The sequence below is a fragment of the Juglans regia genome, chromosome 14 (genome assembly GCF_001411555.2).
Source record: "Juglans regia cultivar Chandler chromosome 14, Walnut 2.0, whole genome shotgun sequence".
In the NCBI taxonomy this organism is placed as follows: domain Eukaryota; kingdom Viridiplantae; phylum Streptophyta; class Magnoliopsida; order Fagales; family Juglandaceae; genus Juglans; species Juglans regia.
In genome coordinates this window covers 7,566,386-7,591,367 of record NC_049914.1, presented here as the reverse complement: position 1 = coordinate 7,591,367, position 24,982 = coordinate 7,566,386, and the positions used below count along the sequence as shown (strand labels likewise).

At 34.9% G+C, this 24,982-nt stretch overlaps 4 protein-coding genes across 6 annotated transcripts; 1 reads left to right on the top strand and 3 right to left on the bottom strand.

Moving 5' to 3' along the window:
* Positions 1 to 84: 84 nt before the first annotated feature.
* Positions 85 to 5,043, bottom strand: LOC108980788 (probable anion transporter 4, chloroplastic). 2 transcript variants are annotated; one of them, XM_018951793.2, is made up of 9 exons: positions 4,566 to 5,043; positions 3,688 to 3,914; positions 3,179 to 3,545; positions 2,666 to 2,710; positions 2,418 to 2,564; positions 1,839 to 1,976; positions 1,714 to 1,747; positions 981 to 1,160; positions 85 to 465 (listed from the first exon to the last, which is right to left on the bottom strand). In XM_018951793.2, the coding sequence occupies exons 1-9, from the start codon at positions 4,992 to 4,994 to the stop codon at positions 458 to 460; spliced, it is 1,575 nt and encodes a 524-aa protein (XP_018807338.1). In that variant the 5' UTR covers positions 4,995 to 5,043; the 3' UTR covers positions 85 to 457. The 2 variants fall into 2 exon arrangements, with proteins under 2 accessions (XP_018807338.1, XP_018807339.1); XM_018951794.2 differs by having other exon boundaries at positions 3,688 to 3,927; positions 4,566 to 4,644.
* A 4,740-nt stretch (positions 5,044 to 9,783) lies between these two features.
* LOC108980791 (acyl-coenzyme A thioesterase 13) lies at positions 9,784 to 11,907 on the bottom strand. The gene is made up of 3 exons (XM_035685126.1): positions 11,631 to 11,907; positions 10,902 to 11,042; positions 9,784 to 10,227 (listed from the first exon to the last, which is right to left on the bottom strand). Exons 1-3 carry the CDS (start codon positions 11,820 to 11,822, stop codon positions 10,084 to 10,086), a joined length of 477 nt encoding a protein of 158 aa, XP_035541019.1. The 5' UTR covers positions 11,823 to 11,907; the 3' UTR covers positions 9,784 to 10,083.
* A 5,709-nt stretch (positions 11,908 to 17,616) lies between these two features.
* On the top strand, positions 17,617 to 20,173 carry LOC109012363 (protein OCTOPUS-like). Of its 2 annotated transcripts, none has more exons than XM_018993948.2 (2): positions 17,617 to 19,463; positions 19,789 to 20,173. In XM_018993948.2, exons 1-2 carry the CDS (start codon positions 17,801 to 17,803, stop codon positions 19,869 to 19,871), a joined length of 1,746 nt encoding a protein of 581 aa, XP_018849493.2. In that variant the 5' UTR covers positions 17,617 to 17,800; the 3' UTR covers positions 19,872 to 20,173. The 2 variants fall into 2 exon arrangements, with proteins under 2 accessions (XP_018849493.2, XP_018849496.2); XM_018993951.2 differs by having other exon boundaries at positions 17,618 to 19,463; positions 19,875 to 20,173.
* Positions 20,174 to 20,931: 758 nt separating this feature from the next.
* LOC109012364 lies at positions 20,932 to 21,973 on the bottom strand. Its single transcript, XM_018993952.2, has 2 exons — positions 21,771 to 21,973; positions 20,932 to 21,523 (listed from the first exon to the last, which is right to left on the bottom strand). Exons 1-2 carry the CDS (start codon positions 21,802 to 21,804, stop codon positions 21,069 to 21,071), a joined length of 489 nt encoding a protein of 162 aa, XP_018849497.1. The 5' UTR covers positions 21,805 to 21,973; the 3' UTR covers positions 20,932 to 21,068.
* Positions 21,974 to 24,982: the final 3,009 nt, after the last annotated feature.

The window sequence follows — 24,982 nt, the reverse complement described above, 5'->3', positions numbered from 1 at the left end:
GCAATTTGAGTCTTTTTTCCATTTGTCTTTTAAGCTATAAAAGATATTTGGATGCGAGGACTCAGTTTCCAGATATCACTCGTGAGAGAAAGTCTGCAAGGCCATTGACCACCAATTCTTCTTTGCTAATCTTTTGGATCCATGGCCTTGAAACGATCTGATCCGTTGAAAAAGTACTTTTAAGGGATCTTTGAACAAGGTGAGAATCTATATATGAATACAAAGACAACTCAGGGAGAAAGAACTGCGGATGATCCCAGCAGGACAGTTCTTTAGAATCCACTATACTCTACTGTACATCTCTTTCAACTCCTAATTTTTAGAGGAAAATTCCCATTTTCCAACCTTCTCCGCCTTTCTTCCGGCATCGGAGCCTTTTGTTGCCATTAGTCACAGCTGGCCGTACTATCGATCAACTACATATGGTGTTTAGCAACAGCATCAAATCTCAATCTCATCAGGAAACTGTTAAGCAATAAAGTAATAAAAGAAATATTAGTAATATTAAAATGTGAATGAGTGGTCAACTAGGCACAACAAAACTAAAAGATTTAATCCTCGTTTGGTTACACAGTTCAGATGAGATGAGATGTTTTATTAAAAGTTGAATAAAATATTATTATAATTTTATTTTTAATATTATTTTTGTTTTGAAATTTGAAAAAATTGAATTGTTTATTATATTTTGTAGAAGTTTAAGAAAGTTATAATGATTATATAAGATGAGACGAGATAATTTGGTTTGGTTTTGTGTACCAAACCAGACCTTAATGCTCACATTCTGTCAAGGCCGCATGCTTACGAGAATATCATGGAATTATTATTATTTTTTATTTTCATTTATTATTTGCATTATAAACAAGACATGCTTAAGAAACCATCTTTAAGTAATACTACCCTGGAACAGCCAAAACATCAATTTAAAACCTCAGATAAAAGAGCGAGTTCAGAAAATCGACACAACTGGATATGATACTGACCTGTTTCATCAAAGTTTACTCTCTCTCCAGTAGAACACAGGATGTAGAAAAGGGTAGCAAGAAAGTATAGTAGTGATGTAAGCAATAGGAATCCTTGGAAAGAACCCACCAGCTCAACAAAGAAACCAGCTCCAACTGTTCCGACAATCGCAGCAAATGTTCCAGCTGTATTCGACATTCCTGAAACCAGAAATGTAGTACTCAATTGTAATGGTCAGACACGAGGTACTTTCTTTACTCATCAGGTTCAGAAGCAAAACATATTTTGCATGTTTAGTCGTTCCTGCTAAAAAAAACTAACATATGTTATTCCAAAGTCCATTTCTCCATAGCTGACATTGGAAGTTTATCGCCCAATATGGGGAACCTGAGATATTGTTGATTTCAAAGCCAATCATTGCATTGTGGAAGCTACTCTTTATGGAGGAAGACACAAGGGAGCTCAAGATAGCGGTGACCACAATACAAAAACATCAAACTTTCTATTCGACTTGGAGGTTGACCATTTTAAAAGGAGAAAAAGGCCACTGCATAAGGACAACAAAAATACTTCTAGGAGGTCAGCTATTACTGTAGTATGTTTTTATGTAAAGCGGGTTTTTTTTTTTTAATAGTATGTTGTTTCAAACTACTAAGAAGTTTTCAAATTGATATGATCAGGTGACAACACATTTCAAATGAATAAATTAGATCAGAGCAAGTCAGAGAAATAATGAGATGAACAGAATATTACCGTGTAATACGCCAGAATATTGTGGAGCAATCTCCTGGTACCAAAAAAATATAGTGAAAGGTTAGAGGGGAGCGCAACGTCCATTCTAGTTAAGCTTAGTCATTAAGAGGATTCACAGTATTGACCTGAAGATTCACAAGAAAACCGGAATGACTGAAAGATTTCAGACCGACGGCTAAAGTAAGCCAAGCAGAAGCAATTGATGGATGCTTTGCTGTGGTTAAACCAATAAGAGCAATCCCAGGACCAAGAAAACCAATCGACTGCATAGAAGATGCAGATTTCATATAATTCAACACGAAGTGAGAAAATCGAAAATTGAAAAAATACAAGCAGAAACTGATTAAAGAAAGGTACAAAATGAAGTATGGTGTCAACAACCTATGTTCCATCTTCAGTATCACCAGAAACTTCCACATTGCAAGATAAATTTACCACACTACTTAGTTTTAAAAAGATCGTATAAAATAAAATAAATTTCTTTTTTGGTTCTAATTTCTTCTCTTCGAGTTAATTTTCAAAGAACGTACCTTTAAGATTATTTTATGCATGTGTAAATGAATGCCTCATTACAGTTAAAACTAGTAGATAGGATTCATTCCCCTGATTTCTTGATCAGATTAAAAATAAAAAACTTCAGAGCTTAGGAGTGAGAAATGACCCTGTGCTGCAAATTAAATTGATGATAAAGGAAAATGCTGCACCTGAAAGATCTTGCGAGTCAAAGTGACGCTTATACCACTTTGTATCAACATGTCCGACCACAAACCACCAAAGTATCCCATGATAGCCATCATACTCCAAGGAACAGCACTAAACCATGCGGCTTGTCTGAGGTCAACACGATATATCTGCAGCAACAAATTGTATTTTGTAATAGGTAAAAAGTTCAATTAGGCATTATTACTCCTGACAAAGAATCATAGATCATAGCCAAAGTATTTGGACTTACCGTGTTAAAATAAATGGGCATCCAGGAAAGAATAACGAAAAAGCCCTGCAGAAAAAGATGAAATATGAGTTTGCATAGAAATCTATAATCTACAATAACAATGATGAGTGTACACACAAACACCCACACACAATCTGAAAATGAGTTCGTATTAACCTCACACACTCATAAGCTTTTTCTCTCAATTAGACTTTGCACCATACTAAGGTAGTCTTATGTGTGCCCCCCAGCACCTAATTAAAATGGTAATTCTGGGATAATTTTTCTATAATGTTGGGGGAAGAGGTGGCAACCAAATTGTGATATACATATATGGGATTCTTTTACCCTTTCTTCAGATGGGTACACAATTGGTAAAAAACACTACTTTTGGGACAGAGGAGGCTGTTATCAAGGCAGGAGTAGACCTGCTACTGGCCAATATGATCAAATTAAACAATATATTTAGCACATGTTAACAAACTTCTAACATGATCCTTGGAAGAAACTAGTGCAAGATATGAATGCAATTACCCAGCTATGCATAGCATTTGCAACGATTAGGGACCATGTTGGCAGTTTAGAAAGCAAGCGCCGGAAAGGTGGGATCACTTTTGTTGTCTTAGGTCTATTCTCCATGGGAAAGGATTTTTGCCTCTTGTCCAATATGTACTCCAATTCATATTTTGATATCTGAGGATTTCGGTCAGGAGTACTTGATATTGCGGATATCCATACCAAAACCCACAGAAATCCAGATAATCCAAATATAACAAATGGTCCAAATGTACCACCGCGTGACATGAGGATGGGAGAAAGTGTGAGTCCTATAGCACTTCCAAGCTGAAAACCAGCCATTGCAAGTCCGACAGCCCTGGCTCGTTCTGTTTGAGGGAACCATCTATAAGAAAAAGTTCACAAGTTCTTTAAAATTTTAGCTTCACCAACTTCTTAAACTACAAGAATCTGTTCATAAGTGCGGTATGTCTATCATAGATAGATTGTAATCATTGTGAAACATTAGGTTTTTAAACCCTCTATACCTGGCCACCATATTGTTCATGCAAGGAAGAGCTACTCCTTCAGCAACGCCAAGCAGAGCTCGCATCGCAAGGAGGGCCCACAAAGAAGTCTCCGCAGCCCAGGGAGTAAGGTAGGTAGCTAGTGACCACAAAGCCACACCCCAAGCCATGACTAACTTACCGCCATAATAATCCACTAGGGCCCCTCCAGCTATTGGCGAGATCAGGTATCCCCACAAGAAAGATGACTGCCATAAGTGTCTATCCAGGAGTCAGTCGGAAGTAAAAGCAAATGAGATTTTATGAGAAGAAAGAACTCAATATCATAACTACTCGATATAAAAATCCATGAAGCCCAAGTTTGGACATTAAGCACGACACTTCACATGGATTCCTCTTTTTTCTCTTAACAAGTACTTGGAGTCTATTTGATATGGTAAACTGAAAATATGGCTAAAGGAAAAATCATATACATAAGCTGCTTGATTTTCTACCAGATCATTGGAAAATTAATCATCATGATTGCATTCCAAGTCTAATACTGAAATTGAAAGACTAATATTTCCTAATTTTTAATAGCTATTAAGTTATTTACTTTCGATTCTATTCTACATTATATATATGACATTTAAAATGGCCACTTAATGCATTCAAGATTGCATATTGACATGTGTGTGTGTGTGTGTGTGTGTGTGTGTGTCTCTCTCTCTCTCTCTCTCTCTCTCTATATATATATATATATATATATATATATCAATAACAATATCGATTATTTTGGCTTCAAAAAAATTTCTTTCTTGGCAACCAAAGAGAACATTTAGGACTAAAAATAAAGCTCGACGAGTGTGTGTGTGTGTGAGAGAGAGAGAGAAATAGAGAGTGAAGGTAAAAAAAAACACCTGAACAATACCAGAAAACGATCGGCTCCATCCGTGAGAGAGAGACAAAGGAACGATCGCCACCGACATCACAACTCGGTCCGCATTGCAAAGCGCCAGAGCCAAGGCCAGCATCGCCACCACTTTCACCCTCTCCGAAGTGATAAACTCGGCGAAACTCGGCGCCTGCACTTCGTTCTCTTCCGGCAAAGGCCCGAACTGAGCATCGTTGGAGAAAACCCTAAGTTTGAACGAGTGAGGATCTCGAAGCTCAGAGGATACCTGCCGAAGTCCAATTCTCAGTAAAGAATTCGTCAATGAAATGTTTCCGAGGCAGCATCCGTAGGACAATTGGACGAAACGCGAAGAAAGTTTGATAGTTTCGGTGGCTCGGAATGCTGTGAGAGAACTGCGATGAAGTGGACGATGAAGAGCGATTGCAGAGCTCATGGCGGGGGACTCCGTCGGTGAAGAGAGAGACAGATATTAAATATTAAATAATGTCAGCCGCCGGTGTTATAAACTTTATATTTGCTAATAGCTAATATATGCTGAAATTCCTGACCTGCCCCCTCAGCTGCCCATAGAGCTAGATGTACGTTACTACGTTTATCGATTTAGAAGGTGGTTTGGAGGGAGGGAGGGGGGTGAAACTGAGATTTCGACTTGTTAATTATTGTCGTCGATGTCGCGACTATCCAAGAATTCAATTTCTCACCTAACTTTTTCTCTAATTTTAAGTCAAATTTAACATTTAAATACTTAATTTTTAAATTATTAAATTTATTTCAATTTAAAATTTTGTTATAAGTAATATTCATAATTTTTTTCAACTTAATACATATTTACATATGAGATCTATAATATTTTTTAACTTTTTATAAATACATCTAAACTCATCTTAAGTAAGATTGAGCACCGACCAAGTTAGAGTCGGTATGTCCATCCTCCGACTCTGACATGTTCATCAAGTTGGAGTCGGAGTCGGAGTCAGATTTTAGACTTTTTTTGAATTTTTTTTGTACTATTTTCAACTTCATATTTATCACACTTTTTAAAAAAGAATTTTTTATGTGAGCTTTTAAATTTAAATTTTTTCAAAATTTACAATCTAAAATAAATAATTCACTTTTGTTTCAATTTTACTAAAATCATAACAAAAAATAAAACTAAATAAAAACGAGTAACATACTAATATACTTAAAAAAATTAAAAATAACTAATCATTATAATAAACATCCACTCTCATCATCCATAGTCCACATCCAACTAATAACTATAATGAATATCAACACTCATTATCCATCAATCACATCTAAAATATCTACACCCATTATCCATATTAATGATAATAATATTTTCTTATAATGACTATAACAAACATTTTTTTAAGTTTCAATTCTGACAAAAAAAAAAAAAATTCAATATTTTTTAAGTGCCAACTAAATTAAATGTTTCCAACAACAAATATTAATGCCCAACAATAAATTAAATGTTCCAAGTGTCATTCTATCATTCCAACTTCCAAGTTGTGCCTAAAAAAAATATGAAAATATTTTAGTTAAAAAATTATTTTTTGACCTACATAAGGATGCATAGGTAATAGGAGGTTTTAAGTTTTTATCCCATATCAGTAACAAGGTGAATAGTGTATAGAGATTCCTTTCATACTGGAGGTTAAAAATAGTGCAACTTCAGTTTCCATTATACCATGTGCAGACAAGAGGTCGTACTTATGGATGAGATTACACTTAAGGAGGTATGTTTGGATTCGCAAGTCATCTCAGCTCATCTCAACTCATCTCATTATTATTTATTACTATTCAGCAACTTTAACTCACAAATTTCATTACTATTTACAACTCACCTTATTACTATTCACAACTCATCTCAAATCATTTTAAGTCATCTTTAAATCCAAACGTCTCCTAAATGAAGCCATTATAGAAGAAGGGGAGCATGGGATCAGAGAAATCACTTCCTGTTTTGTTACAAACAAATGAATAAAAATGCTTATTTCTAGACTAATTCCATCCAACACTTCATCCAACAAACAAAAAACCACTTCCATCTAACACAGATTCACGTTTTATACAAAGAGAGAGAAGACAAAGGAAGAAGAGAGTAAGGCTTACCATGTCGACCGCTGCCTGCAACGGTAGTTAAATTGAATGGGTGTAGCCTGTGGGTGAGGGCATGAGGCCGCACCGGAGGGAGGGGGGTAAAAAATGGCGGCATTTTATTATTAATTATATGTTATAACTTATCATAGATTTATATAATACTTATAACAATTTATTATATTATAGTGTCTAATTATATTATCGACTTATTATGTTTTTATAATTTTTTCCATTACTCAATTTAATTGTTAGTATTAATTAATGAAAATTATTATTTAAATTGACTTGTACTATATTTTTGTACCATAGGTGATTATTGACAATTACATATTATTATATTATAGCATTACATGTTATAGTCTATAGACTTATACTATAGTGATTAATTACATGTTATCGTCTATAGACTTGTACTATAGTTTTTATATATAGTGTTTAATTACAAGTTATTAACTCATTATACTTTTACTATAACTAGTGTCTAACTTATTCTTATTGATAGCTAAGGTATAATTTGTATTATATATTAGTATAATGGTATTACATGTTTATACGTTAGTAGTTAGTTACATATTGTTTTACTAAAGTATTACATATTATTATATTAGTTTCTAACTTAATTATATACTAGACTTAGTATTCTATATTTAATTTATTATACTAGTCACTAGTGATTATATATTATATATTAGAACATTGGTTATTATACATTACTATTATTATATTATATGTTTTTATACTTTAGTAATTATACATTTCTATTACATGTTATTATACTTATGTTATTATACATTAGTATTACATGTTATTATATTTATATATTAGTAATTTATTGTTACATGGTAGTAATATTGTGATAGTATGATATTTACATATAAACTATTATTAGTCAATTTGGTCTATATACATTATAGTATGGAGTTAACTAACTATATAAAATATAATTATATACAATTTTTATGATTACTATATAGAAAACACATATATATTTATAAAATATATATAATATTGGTGTTGGAGTCGAGTCAGATTCCGCATATCAGAGTCGGATCAAAGAGGAGCCGATCCGCCGATCCGATTCCGACTTCTTAAGAGAAAAAATCTCTGACTCCGACTTGTTGGAGTTAAAGCAGAGTTAGATTTTCAGATTTTTGCTCAGCCATAATCTTAGGTGGGCCCCACAAAAATTATTTCACTATCTCAACTTACTACTATTCATAAAAAATTCAAACTTAGCTCAACATCCAAACGAGACTTAATAGTAATAGTTCGATTTTATCGTTAATATAATAATATTCTTACACTTTCTTTATTATTGTTTTACCATTTAGCCTTTTTTTTTTTTTTTTTCATTTGCTCTTTGATTTGAGTCAATTTTTTTAAAATTGAATTTATTTTATTCTAAATTATGTAAGAAAGTCATATTCTAATATTTTTAATCCAAATTCAATTGGCAAAAGAAAAAAAAATAGCTGGATAGTAAAGCAGTAATAAAGAATGTGTAAAAGTATCATTATTCTTATCATTAACCTATTTTTATGAAAAAAATAAATAAAAGAAATTGTTATTTTTTTAAACTCAATAAAAAGGAGATGGTTAGAATTGAACTAAATAAAGAAAATATTAGTATCTTAATAATTGTACTATTATCCATCTTAACAATCATATCTTAACAAGTGATTAAAATTATGACTCTATGAGAAGGTTAAATATTAATTTAAGAGTAATGCAAGATAAAGTTTTAAGTGCATAAATTTCACGTATTTCTAATTTATTTTTACATTGCACAAATATATTTAAAGCTGAGAAGTTACAATCAATATTTTGAATTTTCGTACTGTTCTGGCTGGTACGAGGCCGATATTTCGGCCTTTATCTTTATCTTTTTTTTTTTTTTTCATTTCTTTAAACTGTAAATTTATTTTTTGACCCTCAATTAAGATCAGATTATTTATAATTTATATATATTTATATATAGACTATTTCAAAACGATATTCAAAATGATACCGATAACGAAATATCTCGTTTCAATAATTTGACCGAAACGTTCACAAGTATGGTATTCAAAATATTGGTTACAATGTCAACAATGTAGCTCTCAACAATCGGTACAAAAGACTTCTCACCAAAATTTTCTACACCGCATTTTTGATTGCCTGTCCGACAAAACTCTCAGTTCAAACTTCAAAGAGGAAAAGTTGTGAATTTGGGACCTTTTTAGCTTGAGGTTTCGGTGCTTTTCCTTCCTAATCTTGGAAATAAAGTTGCAATTTGTTTGCAAATTCCTACATTCTCAACAACCAACGGGAGAACAAGCTACATGACAAGTCTTTAAATAATGAGAAATGATACTTGCAGTCGTGAGTGTGTAAGTATCGTGTAGTCACTTTAAAAAAATAAATAAATATGAGACTTATATGAAAAGAAATTAATTTTTTAATAATAGATCTCACTCTTTTTCAAAACGACTGTACGATATTTAAGCATTTCACGACTATATATAACATTACTTTTAAACAATTGACATGTGCTGCTTCATTAAAAAAACATGTTACAAGGATATGAGATTTACACATTCCCTAAAACTGCAAATGTCATTTTTTATACTTTTAGGTACTAACGTGAAAAAAGAATTGAAAGATTAAAGTGATGGAAAAGAAAACATGGTGAATGTGAAAAATATAATCACACGTAAAAGAACACGCATGGTACAATGTTCTTTTTGTCTTCATTTACACTTCTTTAATGCTCGTAAACTCACAATAATGGTGTCTGCACTCCCAATTTCTCATAAGAAGTAACGCTACATGTAATCGTAGAGTACACAAACATAGCACAATCATTTTAAAAAAGAGTAAAATCTCTTATTAAAAAATTAAATTTTTTTTTTCATGTAAATCTCGTATTAACTCACTTTTTTTAAAGAGATTGTGCAGCGTTTGCACATTCCACGACTGCAAATATCATTTCTCTCTTTTAAGTGAGTTTTATGAATCACCAAGCAGGGAATCAAACACTGCCTCCGAGCCAGTAATAAGAAAAGGCACAAGCAGCACATGGTTGTGGAGGCACAAGTGAAATTCAAGGAACATGATTATGGTGAGCCGCATTCAACTTAGGGTGTAAAAGAAATAATGTCATTGTTTCATATTCATACTCTGTTTTCGAAACAGAAGAAGACGAAATCAAAATTCATGTTTATCCTCTCTGCAGCTTTCCAGTATTCATATCTTAGCTTACCAGCAAATTACTACAGCAATTAAACATGTTCAGGAAGAAAATGAAGTCCAAATCCCCAACTCCTTTCACTACGAGATTGAATACTCCACTACGCGAAGAAAACACTTGTCAAGTGAGATTTAGAAAATGCACATAAGTTAACCTTCACAACATTGATGTCAGTTGGATTTAGAACTCAGAGTTTGCTGGCATGTCTACCAAACAATGAATGCCGGCCTTCAGCAATAATATCCCCAGTTGCTTTGTTCCTCATAAGCACGATTGTTCCAGCATAACCTCCTTTTTTCCCTAAAACCCTTGAGGTTATCTCTAACTCATCCTGCAATTTGCCATCTCAGGAGATCAAGATGTTATACCAAAAAGGTGCAAAAACAGATCTCAAGCTATGATCTATGAAAACAAGCTCACTTTGAAACTAAAAGCATTGCTATTTTACTGATTTGTTTTTTCATTCCCACGGTCCACCAAACAAGAAACTAAAATACTGGAGAAGAAGCTATAAGATTTTCAAATTACTCAAGCTGTTTTTCATATTGAAAGCTAATATAACATAAATTTAGGAAATGTGTCCAGCCAATTAAGTTGGCCATTGCATTTTTCTTTTCATTTTTGATCAGAATAAAAAACAAGTCTAAAGAGCTTTCCCTAGAGGACCAGACCTGGCGCTGAGAACAAGATTTAAAGCTAAGCTTCTCGTTCCAAGCATGAAGGTGGTCAGGTAACTTCGAGCCGAAAGATATAGGAGTTTCCTTATAAAGAGTTGGGGGCAGCTCAAAATCTGACAGATGTGAGTCTTTTCTATGGCCTAGAGCAGTGTGTGTTAGGAAATAAAGAGTACTGTACTCTGAATCACTTCTATACTTCATGCTTGAAGACAAACATGTGGACAATCTATTTTTTCCTTAGACATGGACAATCCAATTAGAAGACCAACAACACACCCAAAATTATGTCAAACATTAAAAAAATTGCTGTAAAGGAAGGCTAGCTTACATTAACCTTTGCAGTAGAAACAAATGAGATCGACATGTCCACTGAAACATTCATTGGGAGACCCTCGACATGGACTACGGCGCCACCAACTTCATCGACAAGGTTTGCGATTGCACCTGAAGCCAAATTTCCATTTCTATCCTGCAAATTGGAATCCCAACATAAAGAGCATATCTTTTTCATACAAGCTCATTTATTATTGATCCTAACCATAAGAGGAAAAATACAGACATTGAAGTATACTTCACAGCTCTCTTCGGGAAAACCCCACCAATTTTTTTTTTTATAAGTAAAAGTAAGATTTTATTGATAGTAAAAGGCATAGCCCACCCAAAATTAGTTTAGTGATTTCAACAATACCGCTTCTGAACCCATAGGAGTTGATCGGATATACAAGAGATTAGCCAAAAACTTAATCTTAAAGCTTAATCCTATGTCTTCAAAATATTTACTCAAATTATTTTGTATCAATCACGATTGTAGCCGGTTACCAATATGGGACTTTAACCACTCACACCCTCCACGCTCGAACAAAAGTTCCATATCAAATTTTCAAAACAATTTTCTGGATTTCAGTATTCCTAGCAAACAATGAAAACGTCTGGCATACAAATATTATAGCTGCAAACATCTAGGTTCAAGTTATACACCCAAATATAAAGCTCTAATAATCCGATCAAAAAACTAAATACACAAACGAATCGCTGAGTGAGGGGTTCGGAATCTTACAGCGAGGCGAGGGGGAACCTTGAAAGTGCAGGCCACGAAACCGGGTTCCACGCGGTCGAGTCGAATGCCTCTGAGGGAGAAATCCTCGTAGAAACTCCAATCCAAGCCAGGTCGGTGAGGATGGATGGTGAGTCCCGACACGCTATCCGATTCTTCTTTGGTCAGTTCCAGAAACTCCCTGGCCTTGTCCATTGTCTATATTTTAGGGGAGGGTTGTCTTGTTCTTGCTCTCCGAGACTTTCTGCAAGAACGCAGCTTGGAGGAATTGTATTATTGTACGGTACTTTCAGATAATTATTTAAAATATAAAAAGAGAATTCTTATATTTTTAACAACAAATTTTACAAAAATAAATTTATAAATAACAATATTTTATATAGGTTATTGCTAGGCTATATTTAAATATATTTTTATTTGGGTTTTTATTTTTATTTATATATTTTTAAAAATTAAAAAAATACATTAATATATTAAAAATTAAAAATTAATTTCTTAAATATTAAGTAAAAAAAATTAAATACACAAACGGTCAAAATGAGAAGACAAATTAACATTTTCTTTTTATATAATAAAAATAATTTTATGATTTGATATACCATGTTTAATGGTATTGAAAGATGCGTGATGTTTAATAACATATTCTCACTTCATAATCCAGTTTAATTTTATTTTAAGGAAGAAAAGAAAAAGTAGTGGACAATAATTTAATGGACGAATAATCGTTGTGTGATGAGAAAATCTTAAAAATTTATCGGAGAGGGATATGAAGAATAAGAGGTTCCCTATTATTACTATTAAACTAGATATTATTACACTTATTATATTCCTAGTTCACGCTATTGGTATAGTTATTGGCTTTTTGGTATTATATTATATATATTGTTCATATTGTTGTTATTTTTCTAATATGGAATATAATTTTGCTCATAACATTGGTTATCGTAATCTTTATGATTTAAAATGTTTAGCTTATAATTCAAGGGTTTTTTTACTCTTTGTATTTTTTATAAATCATGGATATTCAAATGATTCTATATTCTTTTAATATCATCTCTTAAGAAATTGCAATGATCATTCCATTCATCTATTGTCGTCTGTCTACTTAAAAAGACTAAATATTTATTAATCATTGCTTATTTATCTTATTTCATTGATTGTTGTTTCTTGTTAAGATTGAATATGAAGAAGAAGAGATTCAAGTTCATAATAATCTCATCACATTAAAAATCATCGCGAGAGTGTCTTGATCTTTTGTAATTTGTTAAAGTGGGTGAACAATGAATGTCGCAAATTTTTATTATGTTTTGAAAATATTTTTGTTCATGCATGCTGATAATAATCATAATATGACGGATCCTAATTATTTGAAAATTTCCTTATCAAGTAAGGATTTTTTGTGAACAATTTGGTTACGCTCAATTGTTACCTCATTCTAGAAGACATAAGAAGTGAAAAGGAAATTATAAGAGTTATTCTAACAATAAACCAAAATATAAAACATCTTATAAAAAAATAAATAATAAACTAATTTATAATAAACTAATAAAAAATACAAAAAAGTATAATAAAAATAAAAAATAAATTGTTTGCTATAAATGTGAAAAAATTAGTCACTACAAGTCAAATTGTAAAGTCAAATAGCAAATTAAAAAATTAGATATACCCGAAACATTAAAAGAAAATTATTAAAAATCTTTATAATTCCATCAAGCGAAGAAGAAGAAAATTCTTCGAAAAAAATGTATAAGATAAAAGAATCAAGCCTAGATAATATAAATCAACAAAACAATTATACTACTTTATATTTACAAACTATGAGTAAACAATTAGAGAGAATCAAGACCCAATTATCTCCTATTAATCCTACTGTTAAATAAGAAAAAGAAACTCCATTATTTATTCCCCATAAAATTTCATCTTATTTAAAAAATATTTTTTCTAAGAGTAAAAATGATTTGTTGGAACAAATCTCTAATAAGTTAGAAAATTAAATATATCTAATATTGCTTCTACTTCATTAAAACTAGGGGTGAAAAACCGACCTATCGGTTCGATTTAGAGTCGAAACCGAGACCACACCAATACATTGAAAAAAAGAATATCTCGACCGAAATCGGCCGGTGAAGGGGAAGAAAACCGTCGATGTCGGTCTCGATTTTCTATGGGTTGGTTCGTCGACATCGTCGGTGGCGTGAAGAGAGAGAGAGAGAGAGAGAGAGGAATGAGAAACACAAACAGATTCACAAAGTTACACGTAAACTCGAACTCCATCATCACAGATTCACAAAATTACAAGATATACAAAAAATATCAAATGATTCACAACAAATATCACACTATCACAACACTATCGGTACCCTCTATGAGAATAAAAGAACCTTGGTCCCCATCAACGAACCTCAACGAATTGGAGATGGGAACTTGAAACGACGCAAATAGATGAAACGGCGCAAATGGATGGAGGGTGGGAGGGAGGGACGACATCGGAGAGAGAGGGAGCTGAAAGGGAGATGAGAGAATCTGAGAGAGCTGAGACTCGATAGGGGATGAGAGAATCTGATAGAGAGAGCTGAGACAGAGAACGGGCGCAGAGAAATGAGAATGAGAAGGGGGAAAGGAGATCTTAACCTAATCATGAAATGGCACCATTTGGTTAAGACCAAACGACACCGTTTGCTTTTTTTTTTTTTTTTTCTAACTAGGGGATTAAAACGACGTCGTTTCACTCATTTAAGTGAAATAGCGTCGTTTTTTATATAGATATAAAATGAAAAAAAAAATAGCAGAACCGGTCGATTGGTTCATCGATTTTTCACTGGGTCGAATGGAGACTGAATCGAAAAATTTCGATTTGAGCAAATATCTGCCCCACGCCAGCTGGTTCCTGACTCCGACTGTCGGTTCCAGTCGGTTGCGACCAGTTTGGTCGGTTCCTCTACACCCCTATTTAAAACAACCCTATATTAATGTATTAAGTAAAACAGACTCGCTTACCTTATTATCTGATTATGAAATTAATAATATCAAAAGCCAATTTAAAAATATAGATATCCAAATAAACAAGATTAAAGGATATTGTGTTAATGAATATTCTGTTAGAGATTCTAAATATCATGTTTCCATTACTCAAAATTGGTATCTACGGCCAACCTCACCAGATATGTAATTCGAAGAAAAAGAACATATAGTAAGATTTGATTTTTTACCAGATATATTATATGAATAGAACATAGATGAATTATTTGAATATGAAATATTAAATCATTTTCAAGAAATGATTATGGTTGCTCATGTTTATAAAAGAAATTTGAAAACATACTATCAAATGACTCACATTCTTGTTACAGATTTCACTGGCTAACTAAAGGTTGGTGGGGCCTTTATGATTTAAAATGTTTTGCTTATAATTCAGGGCTTGAATTAAAAAAAAAATTTGATGGAAAGAGTTAATAATCTTAATAAAAAACAACAATTAATGAAACAAGATAAAGAAGTAATGATTAATAAATATTTAGTCTTTTTAAGTAGACATGCGGCAATAGATAAATGAAATGATCATTACAATTTCTTAAGAGATGAGATTAAAAGAATACAGAATCATTTGAGTATCATTCATAGAAAAAGCTAGAAGATGCAAAAGATGGTTCCAGCCTTTACTTACCTTGGAAGAAAGAAGATGCACTCAGTTGGGAGAGATGCCTTTTCCAAAGATGTAGAACGTTACTACAGAGGCCTTTTTCAAAATGAACTTACACTCTTGCCCCTCGGTAAAAATTAAAAAACAAAGCTGACAAGGCACTTGTTAGCAACACTATGGCTCCTATCGAAAATGCATCAAGGTAAGGTTTGTATGTAAAGGTTGTATTGTGAGGGATTGTGTACATGACTAGATGTTGATGAAATATGGTAGGCCCATTAACTGAAAGGTCCAGATTTTTTTTTTTTTTTTGTTGCTTTCCAAAGGGTCCAATTACTGTAAAGGGTTCGACCCAAATCCAAATTCCAAATGTTTGACAAACGACTTTAAAATGGTTGCATGATCCGTTCATTTCATTTCAACTAGCTTAAATGCCAAAGCCACAAATGAAATTGACCCAAACCCAAGTTGAAGCTCATATCCCCAGTGCTAAAGCTGGCTTCTAAACAGTCAACGTTGCATAATAATACACAACTCGTGCAAGGTTATGAACCCCACCTCTCTCTCTCTCTCTTTGAAAGATTATTTCCTAGTAGTTCGGGTGTTAAACCCCCGATTATGAAACTCACGATCCCTAAGGATTAGGGGGTGGTGGCATTCGACCCAAGTTAGCTCAACGTAGGAATGATACCACATTATGCTAGTTAAGCTAAAAAAATATCATTTTACAATATATTTCGCAATCATGTTTTAATACGAGGGATATTATTATAAAATATCATATAAAAGTAACATAATTTTATAAAAATATTCTCATTTTACATCATGTATTATGAAAAGTATTGTAAATAGTGTTATGTGTTTATCATTACTCTTTTAAGAAGGGTGAAGATGGGTAAATATTAGTTTCTATTTTTCATGGGTTGTACTTGTTGTAGTGGAAGATTTTCTTAGGGAATTTCCACCCCTTAATAAATATTTTGCATCTGAAATACTTGGGATAAAAGGGGAAAAAAAAGGGAACAATTTTGGACAACATTGCAAAAGCACAAGACCCAACTCCAGCAAACTCAAGATGAATTTTAAACCCGATGAGAGCAAATCTGTTAAAAAAAAGAGCCTGCACGGGTAAGCGGATTTTTGAATAAATAATGCGGGTGATATCTCCCAGGTATCCATCAAGAACCGACGAGGACAATAGGACAAGGGGCTAGCTTTTTGTCGAAAAGTGAGTTTTGAAAGAGTCTTATAGAGGCCGAAGCTAGAGCAGATGATGACATGCATCAAGAAAGAAGTTCGATGCCTGACTAAAAGTAATTACTTTATATTATTTGGCTCTTCTTTCCCGAACTTGGTCCTTGTTTCAGCATCATACTGCTCACCCTTGAACCCCTCCCAAAACAAAAAGGATGAATTTCAAAGCCAATCGCGGTGTCCTTTGTGAAGTTGACTTGTATTGGTTGAGACATTCGAGCCCTTTGATTGAATTTTGGATTGTTAAATGGGAATTCTTTACCAAATGGAGACCAACCAAATTGCCCAAAATCTGTGAGCGCCCCAGAAATTGTCTAGTTTGCTTTGCGTTGCAATCTACTTCCAGTGCAAGCGACACTCATTAGCTTTCTTCCTTTTAGTGTTTGACAATCAAAAGTCGAGGAGGAATGATAGGAAAGCTGTCGCCTCGCCTCGCCTCGCCTGTGTTGCGCCTCTTTTGTGAAAAAAAAGCCCCCCCCCCCCCCAATACCCCCACCTTAGGTTCTTTTTGTTTTGTGGTACTACTCCTACTCATGACTCTTCTCACCTTCTCTCTTCTTTCTTTGAGGGACTTCTGTTAACTTTTTAATAAAGTTGTATATACTTTTGTTAAGCCTTGTAAGTTGTAACTGTTTCATTTATCTATTTTGTGCCATTTAATATGGAACCAACGGTCCCTGCAATCCCCTAATCGAATTGGAGGCAGATGACTAGAGTAGCTACCCTAAACTGTGGGATCCACATCCTCTCTATTGCACCAATTATTTATAAGAGAATTACTGCATCTACATACATATCAAATTCACATATTAACATTATTTTATATGATATGTTAGATTTATTTTATAATAAAAATTTATTTTATTTATAATCTGGATAGAGAATCTTAGAAGATCTATATTATATGAATAATTAGAATTTTACCTTACTTTTACAATCTCTTTTAGAATATATGGGAGAGAATCGAGATGGTTGGTTCACAACATTAACATCCCAGAAACTGGTTTCTTAAAAAAGTTTGAATATTTTTAATACGAAATGTCACAATTGGCGACCATAGATTTATGGTTGGAAATATAGAAAGAAGAGTTGGATAAAATCCAAAACAAGAAGTTAAGCTAAGCTTAAAGGGTGTGGGGGGGTTTATCCAGGGTTTCCATTTGTCACACTCCACATCTCTGCTCTACTGCTCCTCGTACCCTCACACAGTCCTATCCCCTTTACTCCCCCACTCTTTCTATATCATGCAACGACTCTTCGACGGTCTACTTCTCCGGCCATGAGCTCCCAACCCAGATGCCGCCTCTCCAGTTGTCACCGCCACCCCACCAGACCGGTCACCGGCTTCTGCGCCTCATGCCTCCGAGAGCGTCTCGCTTCCATCGACCCCGCCACCCGCCACGAGATCCCCACCACCTCAGCAGCCGCGGTGCTCCGCCGTAGCAAATCTTTCTCCGCTGAGGGGTCCTCTGCTGCGGCATCTGAGCCGCCGCGTCGTAGGTCTTGCGACGTTCGGGCCCGGAGCACGCTGTGGGATCTGTTCAACGTCGATGACGAGCGGAAGGGCCTGAATAGGAGGTTCGAGGTGGAATTGGGGGGACTAGGGTTTGAACTGCGGGAGGAGGACGAGAATGAAAATGAGAATGAGAGCGAGAATGAAAATGAGAATGAGAGCGAGAATGATGATGTAGAAGAAATTAGGGCTTCTGAGGACGTTATTCCGGATATAAGCAATGAACCAGAGAATGGGATCGTGGAGGAAGGGATAGAGTTCAAGACGATGAAAGAATTCATAGATCTCGAATGGCGGAGCAAGAAGAGTGGAGGAAAGGATTTCAAGGACATCGCTGCGAGCTTTTGTGAGGCGGCTTCAGTGTTCAGCAAGAAATTGAGGAAATGGCGGCAAAAGCAGAAGATAAAGAAGCACAATACTGGTAATGGTGGTGGTATCGTGGAGGCTGAGGAGCAGAGTGGGAGGCGGTGTAGGGAGACCCAATCGGAGATTGGGGAGTACAGATTTGGGAGGAGATCTTGCGATACGGACCCAAGGTTATCGGTGGATGTGGCGAGGTATTCGTTCGACGAGCCGAGGGCTTCCTGGGACGGGTATTTTATAGGGAAGGCGTATCCGAGGCTTACGCGAATGGTATCCGTGGAGGAGAGGGTGAATTTGGGGAATGAGGAGGAGGAGGAGGAGAGGAGTCCCGGTGGTTCAGCTCAGACGAAGGATTACTATTCCGAAACTCCATTTTCTCAGAGGCGGAGAAGGAGCTTCGATCGCTCCAATTCACAGAGGAGAGGGGGAATAACCGAGTTTGATGAGTTGAAATTGACATCCAATGCAAATGCAAAAGTGTCTCCGGAGAGCACGGAGTTATTCTACGGGGCCAAGTTGCTGGTAGCAGAGCAAGACGACTCGAGGGATCGAAACTCAAAATGCGTGAAAGACGTTAGCTTGGAGAATGTTGAATCTGTTTCGAAAGATGCTGCTACTTCTGCGGCAGGTGGGATTAATCAAAAGGGTTTGAAGAAGTTGAACAAGTGGCACAGAATGCGGAATATTTTTGGGTTGAAACAGAGGCAGAGCAAAAGTAAATGTGGGGATGAAGAAGGAGAGTATGTTGGAGGTAATGTGGTTGATCGACAACTTGGAGAGTCTTGGCAGAAGCTGAGGAGGGTGGCTAATGGAGAAGCAAATGGGTCAGTGAGTCAGAAGCTTATTCGCAGCTATAGTGTTAGCTGTAGGAACTCCTGCAAAGTGGCTGGATTGTTCAGTAATTCGGGTGGTGCTGAAGCCAAAATCAGTGGTCTGAAGAGAAGAGAGGAGGTAATGCTGCAGCACAGTAGGAGTGCAAGATATTCTCCAAACAACCTTGATAACGGCCTGTTGAGGTTCTATTTGACGCCATTAAGGAGCTACAGGAGAAGTAAATCTGGAAAGAGTAAGCTACGGAACTCGTATTCTATAGCCAGGACTGTCTTGTAAAGGTTTTATCTGCTCTTCCAAGGCATTTGTTGTAAAGACATATATAAACGTGTTTGATCTCGTTCTTGTTCTTGGAATAAAAGCATATTATATTGTTATCTCTTCTCTGATGAACTTGTTTATCTAATAATTCCAATGAAACTACTTTATTTATTTGATGACATTTGACAACGAGAATTTACATGGCAAAATAGCTTAGCATTTGCGGTTGTAGAATCATTTGTTCAAAGGTGCTCCTCATGTACCTTATATGGTAACTTATGATCCAATTTTTCTCGTAGCTGGAATATGTGAGACTTTCAATGATGTAATTTCGGCTCTAGATGTCTTTGAAGTCACTGATGGATCATGGTTTGGAATGTGACAGTGGGACAGTGAAATGCATCCAAGTAATTGTGCCAGTGACACTTTGATTGAAGGAATTGAAAATCGTTCTGGAGCAGGATCAGGTAAACTCCCTGGAAGTTTATGACGACTGATGTAAATTAACTCTGATCTTCGTCCAACTTAACCTGAGAAACTAAATATTTGAGATTGTAGTATTGAGTTTTAAAAGGTTAAGCCTGTCTACTTTAAACACTTGAATAGAACTTTCTGATGATTGAAGATAGTGTCAAGTTTCTTAGTTATGCTTTCTACATCATGTGTAGAGAATTGTTTCAGGTCTCCCTGGTTCTCTACATTGTTTGCATGCTCCATTTAATCCATTTTCATTGATTGGTAGAAATGTGGAATAAACTTATACTAGGTAGAAAGCATGCTTTCACTGATCAATCAAGATGAAATCAGCTGGCAATCCATTAAAGATACAAGATACTACCCCTACATCCAATGAACTGCAAAAAATTCAGCCAGCTTCATCACTGTTGTCCCATCACGTCCTGATCATTCACACATTTATGACTTGGTTAATTTCAGCAATGTTACACTTGCGCCATTTCTTTGGAGTCGAGGGCCTCTATATTGGCATCATCACTATCATCTACATTATACCCTAATCTAGCTGCATCCCGATTTCTTTGAATCAAATACATCAAGGGCAAACTCGCTACACTGTGGAGCAATACACGAAGCAGCAAGACGCTTTCTTAACTCTTTGTTGGGCACCAGAGGCTTTTGTGAAGGTTGTGCTTGTGTGATTGGTATTTAATAAGAGTTGAAAAGTACTTATCAAAAATAAGAGAGTCGAAAGTTGATGACTCGATGGCTAAAAAAACTCTTTCCCATTAAACTGGCAACTTCAAGCAGCAGAACTCGTGTTGGATTACAGCCAATGGTTTCGCTTGGGGTGGTGGTTCAATGCTTCTACTTTTGGGTCACTTGGGGGCAACATTCTTCACGGACATGAAATAACCCTAACTGCAGCAGGACTGCTCTCGCACCCTTGTGCTTGGAAAAATAAAGGGTGTTGTTTCATATAACGATTAGAGTTCTACAAAACCATTCAACTTTTATTTAAGCCTTCATTTCACAATATAAAATAGAACGGCGCTTAATGTTTCACAAACCCATTCAGCATTCACTCAGGCTTCACTTACATGATATAACTCGAAACAAAAGCTCACTCCACATCATACCCCTTCTCTTGAAGCTCCTGAATGACCTCATTCCTCATTCTCAGCCACAGCTTCTGAGCTTCTTGCTCGAACTTCTTGTTCTGCAACTCCTTCTGATAGTTAAACGCATCCTTATCCGTTTCAATATACCCTTTTGGACCGATTGTGGTGCCGACCATGCCCCCTTTGGCAATGAATTCTTGCATTGCTTCTTCATCACCCGGATATGGAAACTCTCGCCGCTCGTAGAGGTGGGCTAACTCTTTTTCTTCCTTGGGCCGAGGCTTCAGCGTCCACCAACCCAGCGGTGATGTTTCGTTGTAGAGCCAGGCGGCACCAAATATCGTGTACGTGCACAACAAAGCTTTGCCAATTTGTTTCCAGAAGTAGTAGTCCTCTTTGCCCAGTCCTACTTTCTTCAAGTACTTCTGGGCATTCATCGATTTCATCAGTTGGAAACCTGAATTACAAATTAACGCCAAAAACAAAGGGCTTAAAATGTTTCATCCAACTTTTCAGTGAACAGTTGGAGGCAAGTTAGTTTACGTCTCTAATAAACAAATGAATGAAAAAGGTTAAAAAGAAGCAGAGGAGACGTTTCGATATAAGAATATTGATCTCGACATTCCATCGAACAGTTGGGAGGCAAGTCGGAAAAGGCATTCACCCATATCCATATGCGAACTGAAATAATATCTTGGTTTTACCTGTCTTGGCTTCTTGATACCGTTTGCGAATCATCGAAACTAGTCAGTGTGAAGCTGAATACTGAAAGTTGGGGGTGTCCGACAATTCTATGAGGAGGGGGGTCGCAACGGAAATCTTATGGGAAACAGATTTATAGAAGATCTCTTCCGGTTCCAGCCCACGAGCACGGGTTTGGACCAAGCCACGCACTACTACCTCAGTCTCACCTCACTTCATAGATTGAAATGACACTTGTCATCATTTTGGATTGTCTCGATTTTTTTTTATTTATTATTATTTTGAAAAAGAAAATCAAAGATTGATGACAATTTCGGCTAATTATAATTGGATAAGAGTGCATGGGATATTGATATTTTACTTCGAGTTTTCCGAAAAGAAAAGAAAAAAAAAAAAACAGATTGCATGATCAATGATTGTTGATAAATCACATATGAGTAATTATTTTATAACTCTTTTATAATTATTTTACAACACATCTTTAAACAATGTATGAAATTATGTCACTCCATTAAAATAAAATAAAAAATTAATATTATAAAATTCAGATTTATTTATAAAAAAATTATAAAATTATTATTTTTCAATCATATATATATAAAACTCGGGTCAAAATCTGGATTGGATTAATTCGAGTCGGAGCAGACTCGAATTTTGGGTTGATTTTCTTTTTCTTCATTCTTTCTCTTCCTTCCTTCAACATGCTTGAGTGCAGCATGCTTCAAACTTCACTTTAAACTTGCAGTACATACTATAAAAATAAATATTGAAAAAATAATAGAGTATGAGTGATTTGCCTTGTGTGCAAGTTCTCAAGTTTCGGCTGAAATTTGCTTGAATTCTGCAAACACGGCACTCTAGACGAAGGCCAAGGGTCAAACGTATTGATAATGCATCCAAGGCCCTTAGCCCCTATATGTGATATATTTGGGAGCCATTTTAATGGGTTTTTAATTTTACAGCACTCAAGCATGCTGAAAAAAATATATAAAAAAAAAAACTCTGAATTCCAGCTTTAAAATTCAGTATCCGGATCGAGTGTATCCCAACTCGAAACTAGAATCCGGTCTTCTAAGTTCTGGATGAACAGTCCTATGAAATGTCCCAACTTTGCCGCATAATTTGCCACGTGAGCTGATGACCAACTGATTTTGGACAGATGCTCCTTTTTTTTTTTTTTTTTTTAAATATAATATAGATTGAAATGGAGATGAAAGAATATTGTAGAGCAGAAGAGATTTTTATGGCTAGATATTTTCTTTTATTACTTGTGGTTAAATACATGAAAGCATAAAAGAGCGGAACCAGAAAATTTAGTTTGAGGGGTTAAGTTAAGAAAAAATAATTTTGGGGGGTTAAATACTAATTTTTATATAATTTATTTTATAAAAACACCTTCTAAAATCTTTTTTTTAATCAAATTTTAAAAATTTTGGGGTTAAGCCTTAAGTTAGTTCTACCCTTGAAAGCATACATCCTTTATATAGGATGAAAATTACCAAAATTACATTGAGATAAAATAAGATAAGGAATCTCCTACGTCTATCAACAAAAGCTACCAATCTTTTGTACTGATAGTGTTAAAGTGTTTTTTATTTTAATTATGAAATAATTTGGGGGAGAAGCCACTGTTTGGGAGCAGCCACTTTTGCACATATTATATGGCATCATCTAGACTATACAACTCCTAAATTTGAAATTAATGGACTGAGAGAGAGAAATGAGGAGAGAGAGCGGAGATGAGAGAGAGAGAGAGAATGGAGTCGAGATGAGGGATGAGAGAGAGAGTTGATGAGAGAGATAGTCGAGGAGAGAGAGACGATGAGAGAGAGAGAGAGAGTCGAGGCGAGAGATCTGATGAGTCGAGGAGAGAGAGAGTTGATGAGAGAGAGATTACGAGAGCACTGGAGAGAGATGATGAGAGAGAGAGAGGGGTCTGGTGTGCTTTGCAAAAAAAAAAAAAATGAAAGAATAAGAAACATTTACGTACTGTGTGCATTGTGTGCACCGCTACAGTTGATGCTATATAGAAGGACACCTTTTTTATATATTTAAAAAAAAATACAAAAAATTAAAAAATAAACAAACACAAATGCTAAAAAAACACATTTCAATAGCTTTTGTGGGCGGGATTCCTTAGTACCTATATCATTTTCCATAATATAAATAATCCAGTCATTATATATAAAAACGATTTGGTAATTATAAAATAAAAATCAATCACTAACAACTACTAACCCCATTGAAACATGTTTAAATCGATAAGGTCTGTGCAGCCCAAAAGCTAATCTCATTTTGTTACAGAGTATTTAAAAGAAGCTGGTTTGATCCCTTCTATATTTAGTATTGCCATCTGATCTATATTGTAGGTTGGAGAGAGAGAGAGAGAGAGAGAGAGGGACTCATAATTATTAGCATATTATGTTGTACACCACACTCTCATCCTATTTTAATCATATTAAGTAGTATGTGACACATTCATTATCATTAGATGATAAAAAAAATATGTAATAAATGATTATTTAATAATGATAAATATGCCACATCATACTTAATGAGATGAAAGTGTAATGATAGTATGGTGTATAGAATTTTCCAATCGTTAAACATGTGATCGAAGAATTTAAACATGTAATTCTCTAACGAATTAGGATGATATATCAAGATGATGATGATGATGGTCATAATAAGCAGTTATCCTTTAGCTTTCAGAAAACAGAGTTTTAGAATCTGGAAAATCCGTGAAAACCATGTTTCAACTACAATATATATATATTGTTGTGGCGGACAACCCATCGATCCATGTATCTCTCATCTACCAAACTACCATGTCCATGACTTTCTTCCATTCGGTAGTTTTCTAGCTCCTAGCAGTACCGAACCCATGTCAAATTACCAAAATATCTAACCTCTAATATATATATATCTTGTGTAAAATTGTCGTAAACTCTATAGCTCGATCCTTAGTTTTCTGAAACTCAAAACAATTTAATTAAATATTAAAGACACCAAATTTAATTAGTCTTTGATTAGTTCAACCTTAAGTATTTAGTTAGAATAAATCAAAGAAAACTGAAAAAGTACTAAAACTGGAAGTAAGTACTCTGTTGTCATCATGTATGTATGTCATCTCATTGACTCAAGTCAGGTGGATTAAGCTAAGATTATCCACGTTTTTATTTATTTAAAATGTTAGCTGGGGTCTGGTGTACGA